Source organism: Thunnus thynnus, chromosome 12, assembly GCF_963924715.1.
Source record: "Thunnus thynnus chromosome 12, fThuThy2.1, whole genome shotgun sequence".
NCBI lineage: Eukaryota > Metazoa > Chordata > Actinopteri > Scombriformes > Scombridae > Thunnus > Thunnus thynnus.
Window position 1 is genome coordinate 31840778 of NC_089528.1, and position 17360 is coordinate 31858137.

Genomic DNA, 17360 nt, shown 5'->3' on the forward strand with positions numbered 1-17360 from the left:
TTAATTTCCCTATTTATTTACTTTCCCTTTTAATTTTCAATTTTATTTATTGAATTATTCATTTTTAAATATTTATTTACTCATGTATTTATTTCTGTATTTATTTCCCTTTGTATTTTGCCCCTATTTGTTTTCCTAAACTTTTTTATTTCTATATTTTATTTTCATTTTTCTTTATGCATTTCTGCTTCAAAGTGTCTTCAAAGGGGGTCAACTTTGGGGTCAACTTTTCACCTATTGGTTGATCAACATCGGAGTAAATAGATCAACTATACATACCTGCTCCCACACTCGTGTCCAGGTTCACTACAGAAACGGCTACTTCCAGTCAGGAGATCACTAGAGAACTTTGATTTTAACCTTCGGTAAGAACGGACTCTGCAATCAGACCTGAAATTCACTTAGATTTGCTAGAAAATTAAAAAGTATTTTGCTTTTTCAGCACAAGGGTGCAGCCATCTTTGAACAGACTAGATGGTTCGTCTCTGTTGTTCACCAGTAAGAGTTGTTGGTAAAGATGGATAGTGAAGAGCACAAAGGAAAATGACAAAAGAACAAAAGCAACTAATTTAAAACCATAAACCTTGTTCATCTGTACACGTGTTGTGTTAGTGAGACATCACTGTCTTGAGTTAACACCAACACCAACACGCCCCCCAGCTGCTGTCAATCAAACACAACACTGAGACAAAAAGGAGCATTTCTTTTATTTTTCCAAAGACCTTTTTAATTAATTTCAATAATTCAAAACTATAAACAATACATTCAAAAAATGCATATTTTGTATATGTTTTACATTATTTTTGACTGCAGAGAGAGATGATTAAATGGGATTTCAGTTGGACTTTAAACAGTTTGTAACAACCTGTAGTGCTGCTGAAGGTTAACTAGAGCCTCCACTAGAGGGAACTCTTGATGTTGAATATCAGTACTCAGATCTGCACTGAGCTGAGATACACTGATTATGATGTTCAGCATTAGTACTACGTGTCTGCTGGGAAATTTCTTGTACTGATGAATCATTTGTTTTTAATGATGTTGAGATTATTGATGGTTTACTCTTTAGTTGAGGAACAGTTTTGTTTTTTCTGTGGTTGTTTTTTTTATTCTAATACAGATGTTTTACTGTGTTGGTTGCATTGTCACTGTTAAATACACAATAAAATAAAAGTATCCACAGTACTACTGTACAAAGCTTATACTCTGATACAGGTGCAGATCAGTACTGAAAAATACAAACATTCACAGTTGTAAAGGTGAATATTCACATCATTAAGTATCAGTGCATGTATCAAACACAGGACACAGTTCTCACAGCAGCCACATCTGCACAGACTCATTCAAAAATCACACAGTCAACAAGTGAAAGAACAACCAATAAATGTAAAACTGGAGAAATTACAAATGATTCATGTTTGTATCCACATGTATGACATTCACTTTGAGCACTGACATTGCTGCCTTCACTTGTTGGCTTCATTCAGCTCGTTCACTGTTCACTTCTGTATCAACCAGTCCTCCAAATTAAACCAGCAGATGTGTGGTTTGACCATGTGACTCCAGAACGACACATAGGAGCCTTTTCTAATCTGGTGTCCGATATAATGTCAATATAATCAAATACACAACACAGCTGTTGTCATTGTTTTGTCAGACATTGTTGCATCATAAAATAATGATTTTAGCACCACAGTTCAGCAACTTGGGAATGCTGGTTAACAGGTAGTATTACTGCAAACCTCCCAAATGTATTTTTACCATCCAGTCAAATAAAAACTAACTGAACTGGCTGGAAAATCTCCCAATCTGGCACCAGTGGACCTAACAGACTATAAGAAAATAAACTGGACTTCCAAAACCTTGAATGCCTGAAATAATTCCTCTACTTCACTATTCTCTTAAATATAATCATTGTTATAACAGCACTGTATTCACTGTCAGTGTGTAATTTGTTGGTCGTGGCTCGTAGTGATGAACCTACAGAGAATTATCAGAGACTCTGCAGCTCCTCTCGGCTTTACGGAGCTTTATAATGAGTTTCAGCTCATTGTTTATCTGTCCGGCTGCAACTTTACTGTTTTGGTTCACTCTCAGCGCTCTCATAGCGTCGTTTTGGGCCGCAGCAGGCAGCTGTTTTCAGAGAAAAAGCTGTAAAAAGCCACTGTACACTACCTGCTCAGCACCAAACAGCAAACAGACACAGTTAGCTGTAGACTAGCTGCTGAACATAGTGGAGCATTTAGCAGCTAAAGAGCCAGATATTTCCCTCAGGAGTTGGTAGAGAGTAAAAACAGAGCTAAAAGAGAGTGAATATTGGACTTACATTCACCAGATGGACAGAAACACGACTCCACATGAATGATAATGTTGCTCCGTAACTGCTGGATGTGGAAATAAGCAACTGTTTGCTAACAAGTTCAACATATCAACTTAAAAGCTGATGATGTGTCAGTGTTGGTCACTACTTGTTTCTGATGAAAACTAGTGGACAAAACATCAGGAAGCTTCCAAGTTTTAATGTACAAAATCTTCTGATAAAAGTGTTTTATACTTTTATACTTGAGTCAGTTCTAACATTTGTGATGATCTGTTGGTTCGGTATTCTCAGTCTGAGAAACCAAAACCTACGAGGGAAAATTGTGACTGTCTGTAAAGTGACTGGTGTAAGTTTAAATGATTTTATGTATCAAGTCAGAGCCGGACAGAGAGCTCAGGTCATCTTACTGGACTCCCAGCAGCCCACAGAGGAGGCACTAACAGCCATATGAGCTGTTTTATTCCATCAGCTGTTGGCTTTTTAAACTAAATGTAATCTGGCCTGTTACCAGCTGTGGATGTGACGGGTTGGTCCACTGGTTTCTGGCTTCTCCTGACAATAGTGACACTGGTATTAACCTGTCAATCAAAGCTTCACTGTCTTTCTTAAATTTAAAGATAAAATGAACAATTAAAAAAATACACATTTTTTTCATCTACTACTGTGGACCATACTTTGAAACTCAACACATTTCAGTGTAAAAGGTTTATAGTTGTTCTAACAAAATCAGGTAAAGAAAACGTTCAAATAACTCCATAAAAATTGAATGTACTCCTTTAAAATTAAAACACAGTTTATGTCAGAGGTCAGCAGGTTCAACAATGATAATAATAATAATACAGACGCAGAACATGTTTTGTTTCTTTATTTCTTTTAATTCATTCAAGAATAAAAACTGATTTATAAAACAGTTTTAGGATTGTATCTGAGGACATTTGTCATAATCACAAACCACAAAGAAAACAAAGTTGATAAAATGTTCAGGAGCTGCTTTAAATTTATATTAACTCTTCAATCTCCTCATTTGTTGTGCTGTTTTCAAACTGTCAGTTTAAATTTCAGGGAAATCAGTTTAAAATAATGAACAAGACATCTAAATTTTCTCTATTTAATATAATGGTGCAGATATATATATAAAAAAAAACATAGAGATAGTTTAAACATTGACATTTTAACAATGTAAAGTCAATGTAAATGTGTCGGGGTTAGCTCAATAGCTAATTTGCACCTGCAGTCCTGACACGACTAAAACGTGACAAACAGATAAAACACTTCATACATAATAAAGCTTCAATCAATATAAGAGGAAAAGAAAAACTGGAGAAAATGTATCACAACTCTTTGTCCTTAAACAATCTTCAACAATCAATATAATCAAACAGGAATAAAACTCAATCTATAGAAACATCATTCATGAGTACATATCATATATAGTTACATATATAGCTTCATGCACAATATATATGTGATACTGTCAGATTAAGAACTAGTTTAAATCATCAACAATTTAATGTTACAGAACATGTCAAAGCAAGAAGGTGATTTACTATTTCAAATGTGAAGCATGAGAAAAATGCAGGTGTAGTTTTGATTGATCATCTGATGTTGTGTGTGTATATGTGAGATGTATCATTGAATCAGAGTACGTCCACACTGCGGTGGGTACATTTGTAAACTCATCTTTTTCTCTCCATTTCAGCCCTCAGTTCAGACTAAAACTGCATTTTTTTCACCCACAACTGAGCTCTTCTGAGATGTTCTCCAGACTGTTTGAATCTAAAACAGCCAGCTTGGTGTTTCAGTGAGTACGAGGAAAGTACACGTTCTTGCTCTATACTATACAAGAGAGTAAAACTATTCATAAATCCCCATAACTCCACTCTAAAAAGATGACATTTTAATCTTTAATTGGCTTAATTAGATAGTTAAAACAGTGTATAAAAAGGTAAAAAGATTATTAAATGCAAAATAATGATGATGATTTGGGATTTAATGACATATTACCTGAAATACATAATGTATCATATTTGATTCATACCTTTTCAACATGATATTAGGACAAAATAAATTACACAATGTTGTGTATGCTGTTTCAATCCAGTTAATGCTCATCTTGGAATATAAGTAATAAATAAAAAAATGGAAAAATGAATAGCTTGGTAATTCATGTGAGCCGCAGCTCAGAGGCAGCCATCTTGAATTTAGTAAATAAGGGACCTCTATCTCCCTAATCCTCTAAGGGCAGCTGACACGATCCAGAACAGCCTCTCTCTTACAGACTGAGGTCTAGAATGTGAATTGATTAATGACTGAAGCTCAGCATTTCCATCTAGCTCATTCGCTATTTTAAATAAGGCCTCTAGCAGTTTCGTCACGTCTCCACTTTCTCTGAGGACCTCCTTTGTCATTGTCAAGCTTTTGGTGTCTATGACATTCAGAGCAGCAAAAAACCTCTTCATGCTTTGTGTCCCCATGTTCCAAAACATCTGATCAAAGCCTTCATCTTCGTCATTTCCTTCCATGCCGTTTGCTGCAGATGATTTGTTGTCTGCAAATAACACTGAGTTATTGAATTTGAAGTGAGCTGGCAGCCCGTCTTTTGTTTTAGGACATGGGACACCTGAAGCATTGATTGCCTCTAGAACTGGTGGACGTTGGCTGTCTGCAAATGTCACCAGAACCCTGATGTTTTCTGCCACATCTTTGCCAAAGATTGAAAGCACAGAATCAAACATATAGTACTGTGATGGTGTGAGTCGTGTTAACGCAGCTGGAACTACGAAACACACAGCATCAATTTCACTGACACCAAGCTCAGCAGAGAAGAGATTACATAGCTGCTCTGTGATCTCGTTGTCTCTCTCTATGCCTCTTGCATCTCCAAAGCCTGGAGTGTCTACAACGGTCAGAGAGAAGGGGGTTTTAAACCCGTCTTGGTGGTTGATTTTGTACACAGTGACTTCAGAGGTCTGTCTCTCAGCTTGTGATTTGGACTGATCCTCATCAATTAATTTAAATCTGAAATTGTCCTTCCACTCTACACCAACAACGTAGTTGATCATTCCATTGATGAGAGTGGACTTTCCTGATCCCGTCGCTCCAAAAAGCATAATTGTGCGATTTTGCCTCTTGCTTTCTTTACCGAAATTATACCTCCGGCAACCATCTATGTTCATATCTTCTTCTTTCAGAGGCAGTTTGTAAAGTGAGGGGGATCCAGAATTTATGCTTTCACTTGTACGTTTGATGATTTCTGCAAGTCGCGTAAATTTTGTTGTGCAGACACTCAAAGTGATGCTTTCTTTGCTTCTGCCAGCTCCACCACAGTCACATCTGACCCTGACAGCATATTCTGTCTCTGACTGAAGACCTGAAATTATCCCCTTTTCAGCTCTTGACACCATTTGGTTCCACTGAAGATCTTCATCTTTCACCTCTTTGTCTGTTTGAGCATACTCCATGATGTAGTTCAAAATGTGGGCATCTTGTCCAATCTCAGCAGGTTTCTCCCAGCTAACTGATATCTCACTTGAGTTTGTTTCAACTTGAGGTTTTCCAGGAGGGCTGCAAGGTAAGGTTTTAATGAGACCGCTGACTTCACCAGCTGGCCCAACACCTACTGAGGTCACTGCTCTGCATCTGAACATGTACTCTGTGTTAGGAGTCAGACCGCTCACTGTCACTTCTTCAGCCTTTGGTGCTGGTTTTTGTTGCCATCCATCCTCTCCACTGACACAGTACTCTACAGAGTAGGAGGTGACGTTCGTTGCTCCAAATCTTGGTGGACAAATCTTCAGTGTCACACTGTTGTGGGTTACATCACCTGCTGTCACTGTTTCAGGCTTTGAAGGCGGCTCAAAGTTCTCACTGACAGAAAAACCATCCTCATAAACGTAGATGCTTGAACCTCTCTGTGTCTCATTTGTTAAACCCACTGTCAGGAACTTAATGTTCTTCTTCTCCTTGTTGGCCTCTGCAAAATCACTAAATAGCTTTACTTTGTTCCTCATTGCATCTGATACTTCTTTTGAGGCGTACCATTGTTCCTTCTCTATATCATGACAGTGTAGACCTTGAGGTTTGTCTGGTTTGGGTGTTTCTTCCAAGTAGTTTGATAAAGCTGAGAGATACGGTTCAGCACTTCCCAGTGAGGTGAAAACAAAACACACAGCATGTTCTGCACAGAGAATTTCTTCATCAAGCACATTTTCAGATGGGACAATCATGGTGTTTTTCATCATGTTGGTGAACATTTTTAACCTGCGCATTTCCTTCTCTTTACATTGCATCCACTCGTTCAGGCTTGTGTTGTTGAAAGGAGAAGAATGTCTCTTCTTCAGAATCTCTGCAAGCACAGCCTCCTCTTCCCCTCCTCCTCTGATTGATGGAAGTTTCTTTGCCAGAGTTTGTTGGAATTCCAGTTTGTACTCGGAGCAAAATTCTGCAAATGTTTTAAGTTTTTTACCAATCTGTGGGAACTGCTGTGCAGTGGTGGTTCTCATTGCATCATTGCACCTCATTTCCAGCTCAGTGAAGTCCTCCAGGACACTCTGGGATTTCTGCACTAAACTTATACTTATCTGACGGACGAGTTTAGCAGCAGATGGATCTAAACTCACAAGTGGCATCAGCCAGACCTTCATTGGTACAGCATTTTCTCCATTGGTTCCCAGTAATTGTGGCAGGCTTTGGTAGACTTGTATGGCATCCTGAAAGGATGTTGGAGTTTTCTTCAGTAAAAAGTCTCCATGGAATTTGCAGGAGAACTTCTCCACTCTTTCAATGTCCTTGGTTTCCATTTGGACAGAACCTTCCCCCCCTACTGTGATGGTGGGGATTTTCTTGATCATCACCTTCATGTTGCCATGAATGTCTTGATGACTTTCTTCATCAGACACCTCACGGTCAAAGACAAAGAAGGCTTGTGCCCCATAAAGGATAGCTGTGACTACATGTGTTGCTATTCCTTTATCAAAGACATCCGGATGCTTCACATTCTCTCTTCCAAGATGATTCATTGACAGTTGCTCCACCTTTGTGGTTGCATGGTACTTCAGTGTTACTCTGACCTGATGTTTGGATGTTTTACTATCATTCAGGTATTTGGCAGATCCTCCAACCTTTACTAATCCACCAAGGAAACTTGCCTTCAGGGATGCTTCCACATTTAATGCTGAAGATTTATCTGCAATTGATTCAGATGCAACTATCTGAAAATCGTTGCAGTGCTGTGGTCTTTCTTGTATATCATTTCTCAGATCTTTAAGGTCCCACAATGTCATGCCTGCAAAAGAAGAAACAAAGATCAAGATCAGCTCCCTTTAATGAATGAATGAATGTTCTGCCATTTCATGTCCCATCCCTTATGGGATTATAAGACACCTTTAACAGACGTACAACAGAGAACTGGTCACTGCTGATCACAAATCAGTCCAGGTGATCTAATAATAAAAAGCAACAATAATTGTTCGAGCCTTACACCTTACTTATACAAGGTTTTATTCCTGAACTCCCATGGATTCACTAAATAAGTCGATGATTTAAAGGTCTCTTTTTCAAACAACCATCTCAGATGATGTGAGTCTCTCATATCCAACAACTCACTTGTATTCTTCATGACACTAAACAAAAGACAAAAGATCCTCATTTTCTATTTTTCACAGATCACACACCTGACAAATTTCTTCCGATGTTCAATTTCAATGTTCAGAATGTTTTGGTTGTTGTCTAGTTGTGATGCATTAAGTATTTCTACATGTGAATTCTTACCAGGGATGAGTGAGTCATTGCGGCAGTCATACAGCATCCCGAGGCTGAAAGGCCGGCCGAGCGCCGCCACCTCCATCGTCCTCGTGGCGTCGGTGTCCATTACTCAGTGTGAACTGGAAAAAATTGACAACAGCTTGTTAGTTCTCCCTGTTGTCTGTCACCTTGTAATGCGGCTGCAACACAGAGGTACTGCAGAATCTATCAACACTAAATAAAATAATAAGCATAGACATACACTAATAGGATCAATATTCTGTGAGATATCATGAATACAGAGGGTCTTAGGACTTAGGTAGGTAGGCTTCCTAAATGGGTCAGTAATAACACAGTAAGAAAATGGAGGGAAGCTGTTTGTTGCAGAAAACAGAGAAAATGTAATCAGCTCAATGTGTGTAAACTGAAATCCAGACTAGCTGCCCGTCACGTTTTGTGTTCCTTGTGCCTTTACGTTCCTGCATTTGTGCTCATGTTGAGCAGATAAAATGTTCTGCATCTAATATCTCAAATACTATTAAATTACTTGCAATGAAATTTTGTGCAGAAGTCCGTGTTCCCCAGAGGATGATCCTGAATCCCGTGACTTTTCCTCTAGCACCAAGTTTTCACTTATTCTGTGAAATATCTCAACAACTGTTGGATGGGTTGTCAAGAAATTAGTTTCACGCATTCATGTTCCCCTCAGGATGAACTGTAATAACTTTGATCCTCTGACTTTTCATCTAGTGCCATCATCTGGTTAAAAAATTTTCAATGTCTCCAATACTTTGGTTTATGGCCAATTACCCACAAAACTAATGACATTTACACCAGCAGTGGTGGAAAGTTACTAAGGAACGAGGTGACATCATCAAATGTCTTGTTTTGTCCAACAAACAGTCTGAAACCCAAAGATATTCAGCATCAGTGTTTCCCCTATAGTTGTGCAGCGAGAACCCCCGCCAGGCCAAAAAATATTTTTTTAAATGCCAAAAATAATGCCAAATATTCATTCATTTGGAAATCGATAGCATTTGGGAGCCTCTGACTAGCACTGTTTCACAACGTGAGTCACTGTTAGTTCAGGTTACGTTGCATGGAACTTCAGGTCACTGTCAGCACATTCTGGTTTGAATGTCTGATTGTGTCAATAGAATCTGCACATTCACCCATCTGTGTTGTCTAGGAAAGCCTCCTCTGACCTTGGTGACCATGGCAGTGCTGATTTACCCTTTATCAGTGAGGTTTCTGCTTTCCCCAAAACATCACAGACAGCTGGAGTCTCAAAGAGAGGAGAGAATGTCTCCTTCCTGCTTAAGATTTACAGAGACCTCAAGGCCCAGGCTTGACCCAATGTAATCCAATTTGTAACCCCTAAAGATGGAAAATTCCATAACAAATGTGAGCAGAGCAGAGGAAAAGGTTAATAGTAAGACCGTATTCAGACCAAATCAGGTGGTGCAGCGTTCAGCCGCAGGGTCAAGCGGAGGTGCGTGAGGGTGTGGGCGTGTTTATTTGTCCTCCGGAACATAACCGCTACGCTCCCTCTCTCTCTCTTTTTCTCTCGTCTGTTTTACAGTACAGACTACAGCATGTCAGTTGATAAATGCTACAGCCTGGGGGTTAGCTCTGAAGTTAGCGTCAAAAAGGGTGATTCTTCAATTGCCCCAAGCAGAATCAACCAGCAGTAGAGTCTTGCTGTTATTGATGATGACAAACACTGCAAAACTCAGATCTTCAGTCACCTGATTCAATAAAATCTCTCCTCTAAAATCCATCAGAAAAGAGAATGTTGGTGGAGAAACTAACTGTCTGTCTTTAAAGGTTTCTAACTGGTACAGCAGAAAGGCTTGGCTGGCTGGATGCAGTCATGTAAACGTCTTATTTTGCTTTCTGTGCTGACTTTTTAAAACGGGGGAACAGAAACAACATGAATTAGAGACATGAAACAGTTATCTGAGATGATTAAACATTGTAGAACATTAACATTTAATAACTTACAGATCACCAAGTACTGAACATTATTCTACCAGTCAAAAGTTTGACTTCAGCTACTTGAAATCTAGTTTTTTATCATATTCTTAACATATATTTTCTCCCAAATTCCCTGTTTTCCATATTACATTTTTTGAATTCTGTGTTTTATGATTGAAGCACATTTTGTCATCAGAAAGATTGTCAAACCATGTGGTGGATGAATAAAAATGTTAATAATTCAATAAGAAAGTATTCAGAATATAATCATACATTGAATGAAATGAATATATATCAATGAATTTGTAATGATGCAACACAAGTTTGCACTATTTCTTAATTAAAAAAGTGCTTCAACACACAGTCAGACATCAGCATGAAGAAGTGAAACAGATATGTGAGCACTATGGTCTGAAGTAATCCTTCACATGTTTGTGAGTGATCACACTGTGCACCATAAAAAATAATAATCACAAAATAACATTAGTAAAACAGGCTCATAGTGAAGTGCTCCCTTTTTAAAACTTCATCTTCTTCTCCTTCATGGTGGCAAACCTGCCAACCACTGTCTTTGTCACTGTTTATGTCCCGCTCAGCACACAGTAAAGGGAGGTTGGATAGTTTGGCCTTATCGAACACAAGTAGCTCTTAATGAACCTCAGACAGCTGAAACTGCGTCTTGAGTTTCATTCACCACAAACATTAAAGCCATGAATATCTCATATGCTGGAGAAAGTTTTCAGCGAAGTTGGTCATACATGTTTCTGCTTGTTGAACAGGTGGTTTAATTAATTACTCTTATTGGCTTTTTACTCGCGAAGCTTGTATTGCTCTTTAAGTAACAAACAACTCAAGTAAAACTTTATCTTTTACTTCACCTGTGTGTGTGTGTGTGTGTACAAATTGTGTATCAGAACTTTGTTTTTTCTTCTTTCCTCTCCCATTAATCATCTCACGACCCCTCAGATTTATCTGCTGACCCTTTGGAGGGGCCCGACCCTTAGGTTGGGAACCACTGGACTAAACTAGCTAACTGTATATAAAGTAGTGTAAACTAGCTCCACCTCCAGCAGCTACAACGGTAACATGCTGCTCTAACACTGATGCTTCACTATTAATAATCTAATGATGTCATATATAATAATATATCAGTCAGAGGGACCAAACCACTACTTTTACTGCAATACTTTAACTACATCAAGCTCATAATACTTATGTACTTTTACTGCAATACTTTAACTACATCAAGCTCATAATACTTATGTACTTTTACGGCAATACTTTAACTACATCAAGCTCATAATACTTATGTACTTTTACTGCAATACTTTAACTACATCAAGCTCATAATACTTATGTACTTTTACTGTAATACTTTAACTACATCAAGCTCATAATACTTATGTACTTTTACTGCAATACTTTAACTACATCAAGCTCATAATACTTATGTACTTTTACTGTAATACTTTAACTACATCAAGCTCATAATACTTATGTACTTTTACTGGAGTAGGATGTTTCATGCAGGACTTTTACTTGTAATGGAGTATTTGTACATTGATGTATTATTACTGTTACTTCAGTACAGGATCTGAATACTTCTTCCACTGCTGTTTAGTAGTTTGATGTTCTGTTTATTTTATTAGTTATTTAGAGGCAGATGATTGCAAGCGTCTGCAGGACTTTGATCTTTGACTGAATGATGTGACACAGTTTTTATTTCTTCTGTTGCTTTTTATTTCATGTTTGTTTCTATAGTTTGATCCTCAGTGGGTTTGCTGCTCTCTTGGAAGTTGTTGCATATAGTTACATTGATTATTAATATGCATAAATTAATGTTTATGAGCTTAATTGCAAAGTTTCAGTATTTACAAGAAGAAGTAAAATAATAAGACAATTTATTATTCCCATATATGAATGTTAATATTTGCATCTGTCTGTCCTGTCGTCCTTTATAACAAGACACCGCTGAGACAAAAGTATTAAGGACTCTACAGTGCACATGTAAAAAGAAAAGAAGAAAGATAAAATACCCAAGAAACAGCATAAAACATTAAAATAACATGGAGCAGGAGCTCTTTTAGTTTAAAATGTTGAATATACTTATTAAAATACTTTTGGTAGCCTGTAGAGCCTCCCAGAGTCTCAGACTGACAATATCCTGATCCATCATATTATTTCTCATCTTTATTGTGCATACGTTTGTTCCTAACAACAGGTCCTGATGTTACAGCATGTTTATTACTAACCAACACAATGCAGAAGCCTCAGCGGTCACATACCTGCCTGTATCCTTATTGAATGGATCTAATCTGTTGTACACTGTGCTTCATCATGCATCACTCTTTCACATTTCTTAAATCATTTAATAAACTTTGTTATAAAACTAAGCAGCGACAAGTGTTCATAATAATTTGCAGGAGATTTTACCTGTTTGATGTTTGGTTTGAGTTTCATGCAGGTTGAAGTTGTTCTTTGTGTTTCTGCAGCTGTACAGCATCGTCCCAACAATGAAGATTCACATCATCAGTTCAGTTACAACAGCAGCAGGAAAGAGAAAGTTCTGTTGACAGCAAGAAACTCTCTTTATCTCTTAAACATCTGTAGCCACAGAGCTCACACAGACAGTCATAAATATCTTGATCAGAACTCATCAATAACACAAGTGCTGATCATGTTTAAGTTCTCTCCTCATTTTTCTTTCACTTTACTAAGATCATGTTGACCTGGATGAGTTTAGAGGTCCTGCAGCACTAATCTGGAAAAACAACAAAACAGAATCAGTGAACTTACTGCAGAAAGGTTTATGATGCTCTGAGAGAGTTCTGTGGTTTCTATCTTTATATTCTCTCTGAGGGACAAACTCCACCTGATCTATAATCATTAAAAGAAGGAAGAAACGACCTGATTTCTTAGAAATGGTCTGACCTTTATTACCCTGAAATAAACTTCTGATTAGGTGAAAGTCAATGGCGTTGTGCCAGGGGTGTGTCCTCCTACCACTTTTACTTGTTTTTGATGATTCAGTCATTGTGTCCCTGCTCAGTAATGATTAAACTAACCTTCGTCCAGTGGTGGATGAATGGTGGTGCAAACGCTCCTTCTTGGATATAAATGTGTCTAAAACAAAGGAAATGATAAGTGACTTTAGGAGGCAACCTCTCTCTGTTCTTTATGACCAGACTGTTGAAGCTGTTCAACAGTACAAGTATCAGGGGACAGTAACTTATAATAAGTTAACCTTTGAACTAAATACCAATGTTGTTTGTGCAAAGGCCCATCAATGCATTTAATGTTATCAGAAGCTCAGAAGTTTTAATGTTGACACCACCTTTAAGAGAATGTTTTATTCTTGTTTTATTGAATCTGTCCTAACTTTCTCTTTTATTTGCAGGTTTGGGTCACTTACCTTGAAAAGCAGGAAAAGGTTAGAAGGAATTGTTAGAATTTGTGGTAAAATTGCAGGTACAAATCTAAATGACCTCTCCCAAGTGAACAAAGTCAGAGCCACAAAGAAGGACCAGTCTCTCCTTGTTCAGTGAGTTCAGGTTTCTGGTCGCAGATATAATCTGTCCAGATGCAGGACCAAAAGATTTAAGAACTCATTTGTCCCTGCTGCTGTTGGCCTTTTGAATAATGTTATGTAATTCTATGTTTTTTGTGTGAATTGTTTGAGTGTTGATTGTTGAGGATGATTATATTAACTGTTGGCTGTGCAACAAATTGGCCCTCGGAGAAAGTCAAAGGAAATATTAATAATATTTAGTGGCTGATTCTCCATCTTTGCACCACTTACACATGTGAACAACTATTAAACATCATAGCAAAAGCCTTAATGCTGTTTAAACTCACTTTCAGATTTGTGAAACCTTTATTCTATTTGTGAAAACTGAAAAAAGGGCGATTTCACCACTTTTTTCCCATCCAGACCACAATAGACCAGGTCCAGAACAAAAACTACTATACTCAGACCTATCAATTCTGGACTAGATTAACCACTTCATTTGTGAAAACAGGAAAAAAAAAGGAGTGAAATCACCCTAAAAATTGAATTGAGACACAGTTTATGTCAGAGGTCAGCAGGTTCAACAATGGGCCAGTTTTTCTCAGCTCTGCTTACTCGGGGAGACGATGTTGTACAGACACAGTGAAAACATCCTAATATGTTGTTAATATGTTTTGTTTCTTTATTTCTTTTAATTCATTCAAAAATAAAATTGGTTTATAAAATAGTTTTAGGGTCGTGTCTTAGGACATTTGTCATATTTTCCATCAGTAAGCGAGGGCTAACAGTCAGAGTAACTTATGTAAATACTCATCTGGCAAAATTGACTCATAACCATGAACACATCCTCTGTGTTACACTACGAGAATAGAAATGTAATTGATAACTTATTCACACAATAAAACGTGGGTCGCTTCATGACTTCAAAGTGCTGTTATTGATACAAATCTGTTCAGATCCACCAAATGATGTTATTTACCTGTTATTGTTGTTTATCTGTTTAGTTTATAAGATGTTATGAGGTCATATTTATTGGGATTTACATGAGCGTTGTGTTTACATCATTATCTACTGTAGATTTATGAAGAGTCATGTAAAAGATCCAATGTATCTATGAAAGGGAAACTTCAGCTTTTGTTATGAGGCCAAATATTTTTGTTGGAGGGCCAGATTCGCCCACAGGCCACTACTTGCCTACCACTGGCTTTGTGTTTTTTCTGATGCGGCTGTTCCTCACCTGTCCACCAGGTGTCCTCTCTGTGCTCCTCTACCTGACATACCTGCTGCTCCTCTCCTCGTTGGCCCTCACGACCTACCTGCCTCGACAGGTGTACTTCATTTTGAAGCTGCAGCTCTTTCAGAGGATGCAGCCTGCAGGTGTTTCCTTCCTGCTCCTTTGCTCATTTCCACTGCCAGTGAAAGCAGAGATGTTTGTGTTCATCACGGTGGACAGATGAAGGTCCTCTGTGTGAATGTGGAAGTTCTTCACACCTCTTAACATCCTCTGAGCCTGAACGTGGTCTTAGATTATCTAACCAGTTACTTCTCTGATCCCAGGTCCAGTTTTGTGACCAGAGAGGATCAGGTTTTTACTGTCAGGACCCCCAAACTCTGGAGTTAACTTCCTGTAGAGATCAGACTGTCCACATCTGTGTCAGCATTTAAAAAACAATTACAAACCTGCTCTTTTAGGATGACATTCTTGTAATGTACCAATGTTTTGTGTGTGTGTTCTATATAGATGTATATTTATGTTTTTGTGTATCTCCACCAAAGGCCCTGATAATCTTTTTCAACTTGCCTGTTCAGCTTCTCCTCTTCACCTGGCATTCACCAGGCGAGACTACTAGTTCTTAGTTGAAGAACCAAACTGTTTATTTCTTTCTTTCTTTCTTTATTATTACAGGACATCACACCTAAATTTGACCCCTAAACATGCTCAAAAACTCATCAAGTTTTGCACACACATCAGGTCTGGTGAAAAATTTGAGAAAATGTTGAGAAATGGCTTTTGTTTTTAAAAGCAAATTGTTTTATTGGCATATAAAATTGCCCCCCATCCCTCCAATTTCATCCGGTGGGGGACAATGATATAGTTTGATGCAGTATGTTGGTTTTCCTCCTGTCCTCCCCAATTTTTTGAGTCACCAGCCGCCACTGGTGTGGGAGTTGAATGCAGCTCATTTTTGTAGGATACAGCAGAAAGGCCTATATACATACAGTACATTATATACAAGCTTTGTATGAAGTTTAGTGTTATTATCATTTATTTTACAATAATTATAGGTCTTATATGTATAATTTAGTAGTGGGGATGACCTATGAGGGGAAGGGAAAAAATTGAGTGAGGGTGACAGTTTAGTGATAAAGTGCTGCAGAAAAATACCATCAAAACTAAAATTTGTAGCTCTGTACTGCAGTTTTTCCTTTATTAGTTTGCTCACACTCTCCATTCAAATATATGAGTATTTTTCTGTGTCCAGCTGCAGTTACTTATTGTCTCTACACACCTGACAGTACATATTTCAATCAAACTTTGACCAGGTCATGTGGGTTAAAAGTCTTTACTTTTCTAAAAATAGACTTGATGAAAATTAGGAAATTAATTTGTTTTACACACAATCTCATCAAGAGTTTTCAATTTACTAATTGAAATTCAAATGAATGGGCCCAAAACTTGCATAATTTTGATGACACAGGTGTGAGCAAGACAGACATGTCTCACCCTGCAGAAAATTCTCATCCTCACACCGTTGAGATTAGATGTTTCGCCATGGCAGAGGAAGTTGCTATAACTTTATTGTAAATGCTCCAGTCTGCACCAAACTTTACATGTTTGTAAAGTCAGACCTGTCAGCCCAGGTGTGAAAACATCTACATGCCTGTGACAGAGGTCTTTCGACTGAGCCACACCCCAATGTGCGCAAGGGTACAAGGGCCCGTTCAACGCTGCTTGCAGCTTTAATCATGTTTCTATTTCTACACCTATTCAATACACAACATGCAGCATGTAGATCAGACTCTGGAGTTGCTGGAAGGTGGATTTTAATGGAGCTAGGCTAGCAGTTTCCCCCTGCTTGCAGTGTTTGTGCTAAGCTAAGCTAAACGCGTCCTGGACCTGTCTATGTACTGGACTGACATCCATCTGAAACATCTGAGTCTGGAGAAAACAAGACAAAATGTTTCCTTAAGAATAGTCCATGAAAACCTCTGAAGAAAACTGACATCTCATCACTTTCAGCCTTCGCTGTGTCAAATATTTAATTTGACAATTTTATATTTTTACCTCTTTCACTGACACATTTAGTTTTCTTGTCTTGACTCATTTCTATAAAACACTTCTGCAGCTCTGCTCTGCTGTTATGTTAGTGATGTAGAAATAAAGTTTAACAAGGGAGTACAACTTTTTTATGCAGCACATTTATTGCTTCACAAAACATTTAGCCGTCCACACATAAAGACATGCACACGTTACATGATAACAAATTGTAATTAAGCTTGTTAACCACAAAGAAAACAAAGTTAATGAAATGTACAGAGGAAAAAAATATAGAAAGTCTGCTTTAAATTTATATGAACTGTTTCATCTCCTCAGTTGTTGTGCTGTTTCCAAACTGTCAGGTTAAATTTCAGGGAAATAAGTTTAAAACAATGAACAAGACATCTAAATTTTCTCTATTTAATATAATGATGCAGCAAAAAAAGAAAACACATACAGTCTTAGTCAGTGTGAAAATTGACATTTTAACAATGTTAAGTCAATGTAAATGTGTCGGGGTTAGCTCAGTAGTTAACTTGCACCTGCAGTCCTGACAC

General features: G+C 37.8%; 1 protein-coding gene across 1 annotated transcript; it reads right to left on the reverse strand.

The window, feature by feature from the left end:
• Positions 1-3493: 3493 nt before the first annotated feature.
• LOC137194762 (uncharacterized) lies at positions 3494-12664 on the reverse strand. The gene is made up of 3 exons (XM_067606898.1): positions 12470-12664; positions 8087-8199; positions 3494-7601 (listed from the first exon to the last, which is right to left on the reverse strand). The coding sequence occupies exons 2-3, from the start codon at positions 8184-8186 to the stop codon at positions 4537-4539; spliced, it is 3165 nt and encodes a 1054-aa protein (XP_067462999.1). The 5' UTR covers positions 8187-8199; positions 12470-12664; the 3' UTR covers positions 3494-4536.
• Between the last annotated feature and the right edge of the window lie 4696 nt (positions 12665-17360).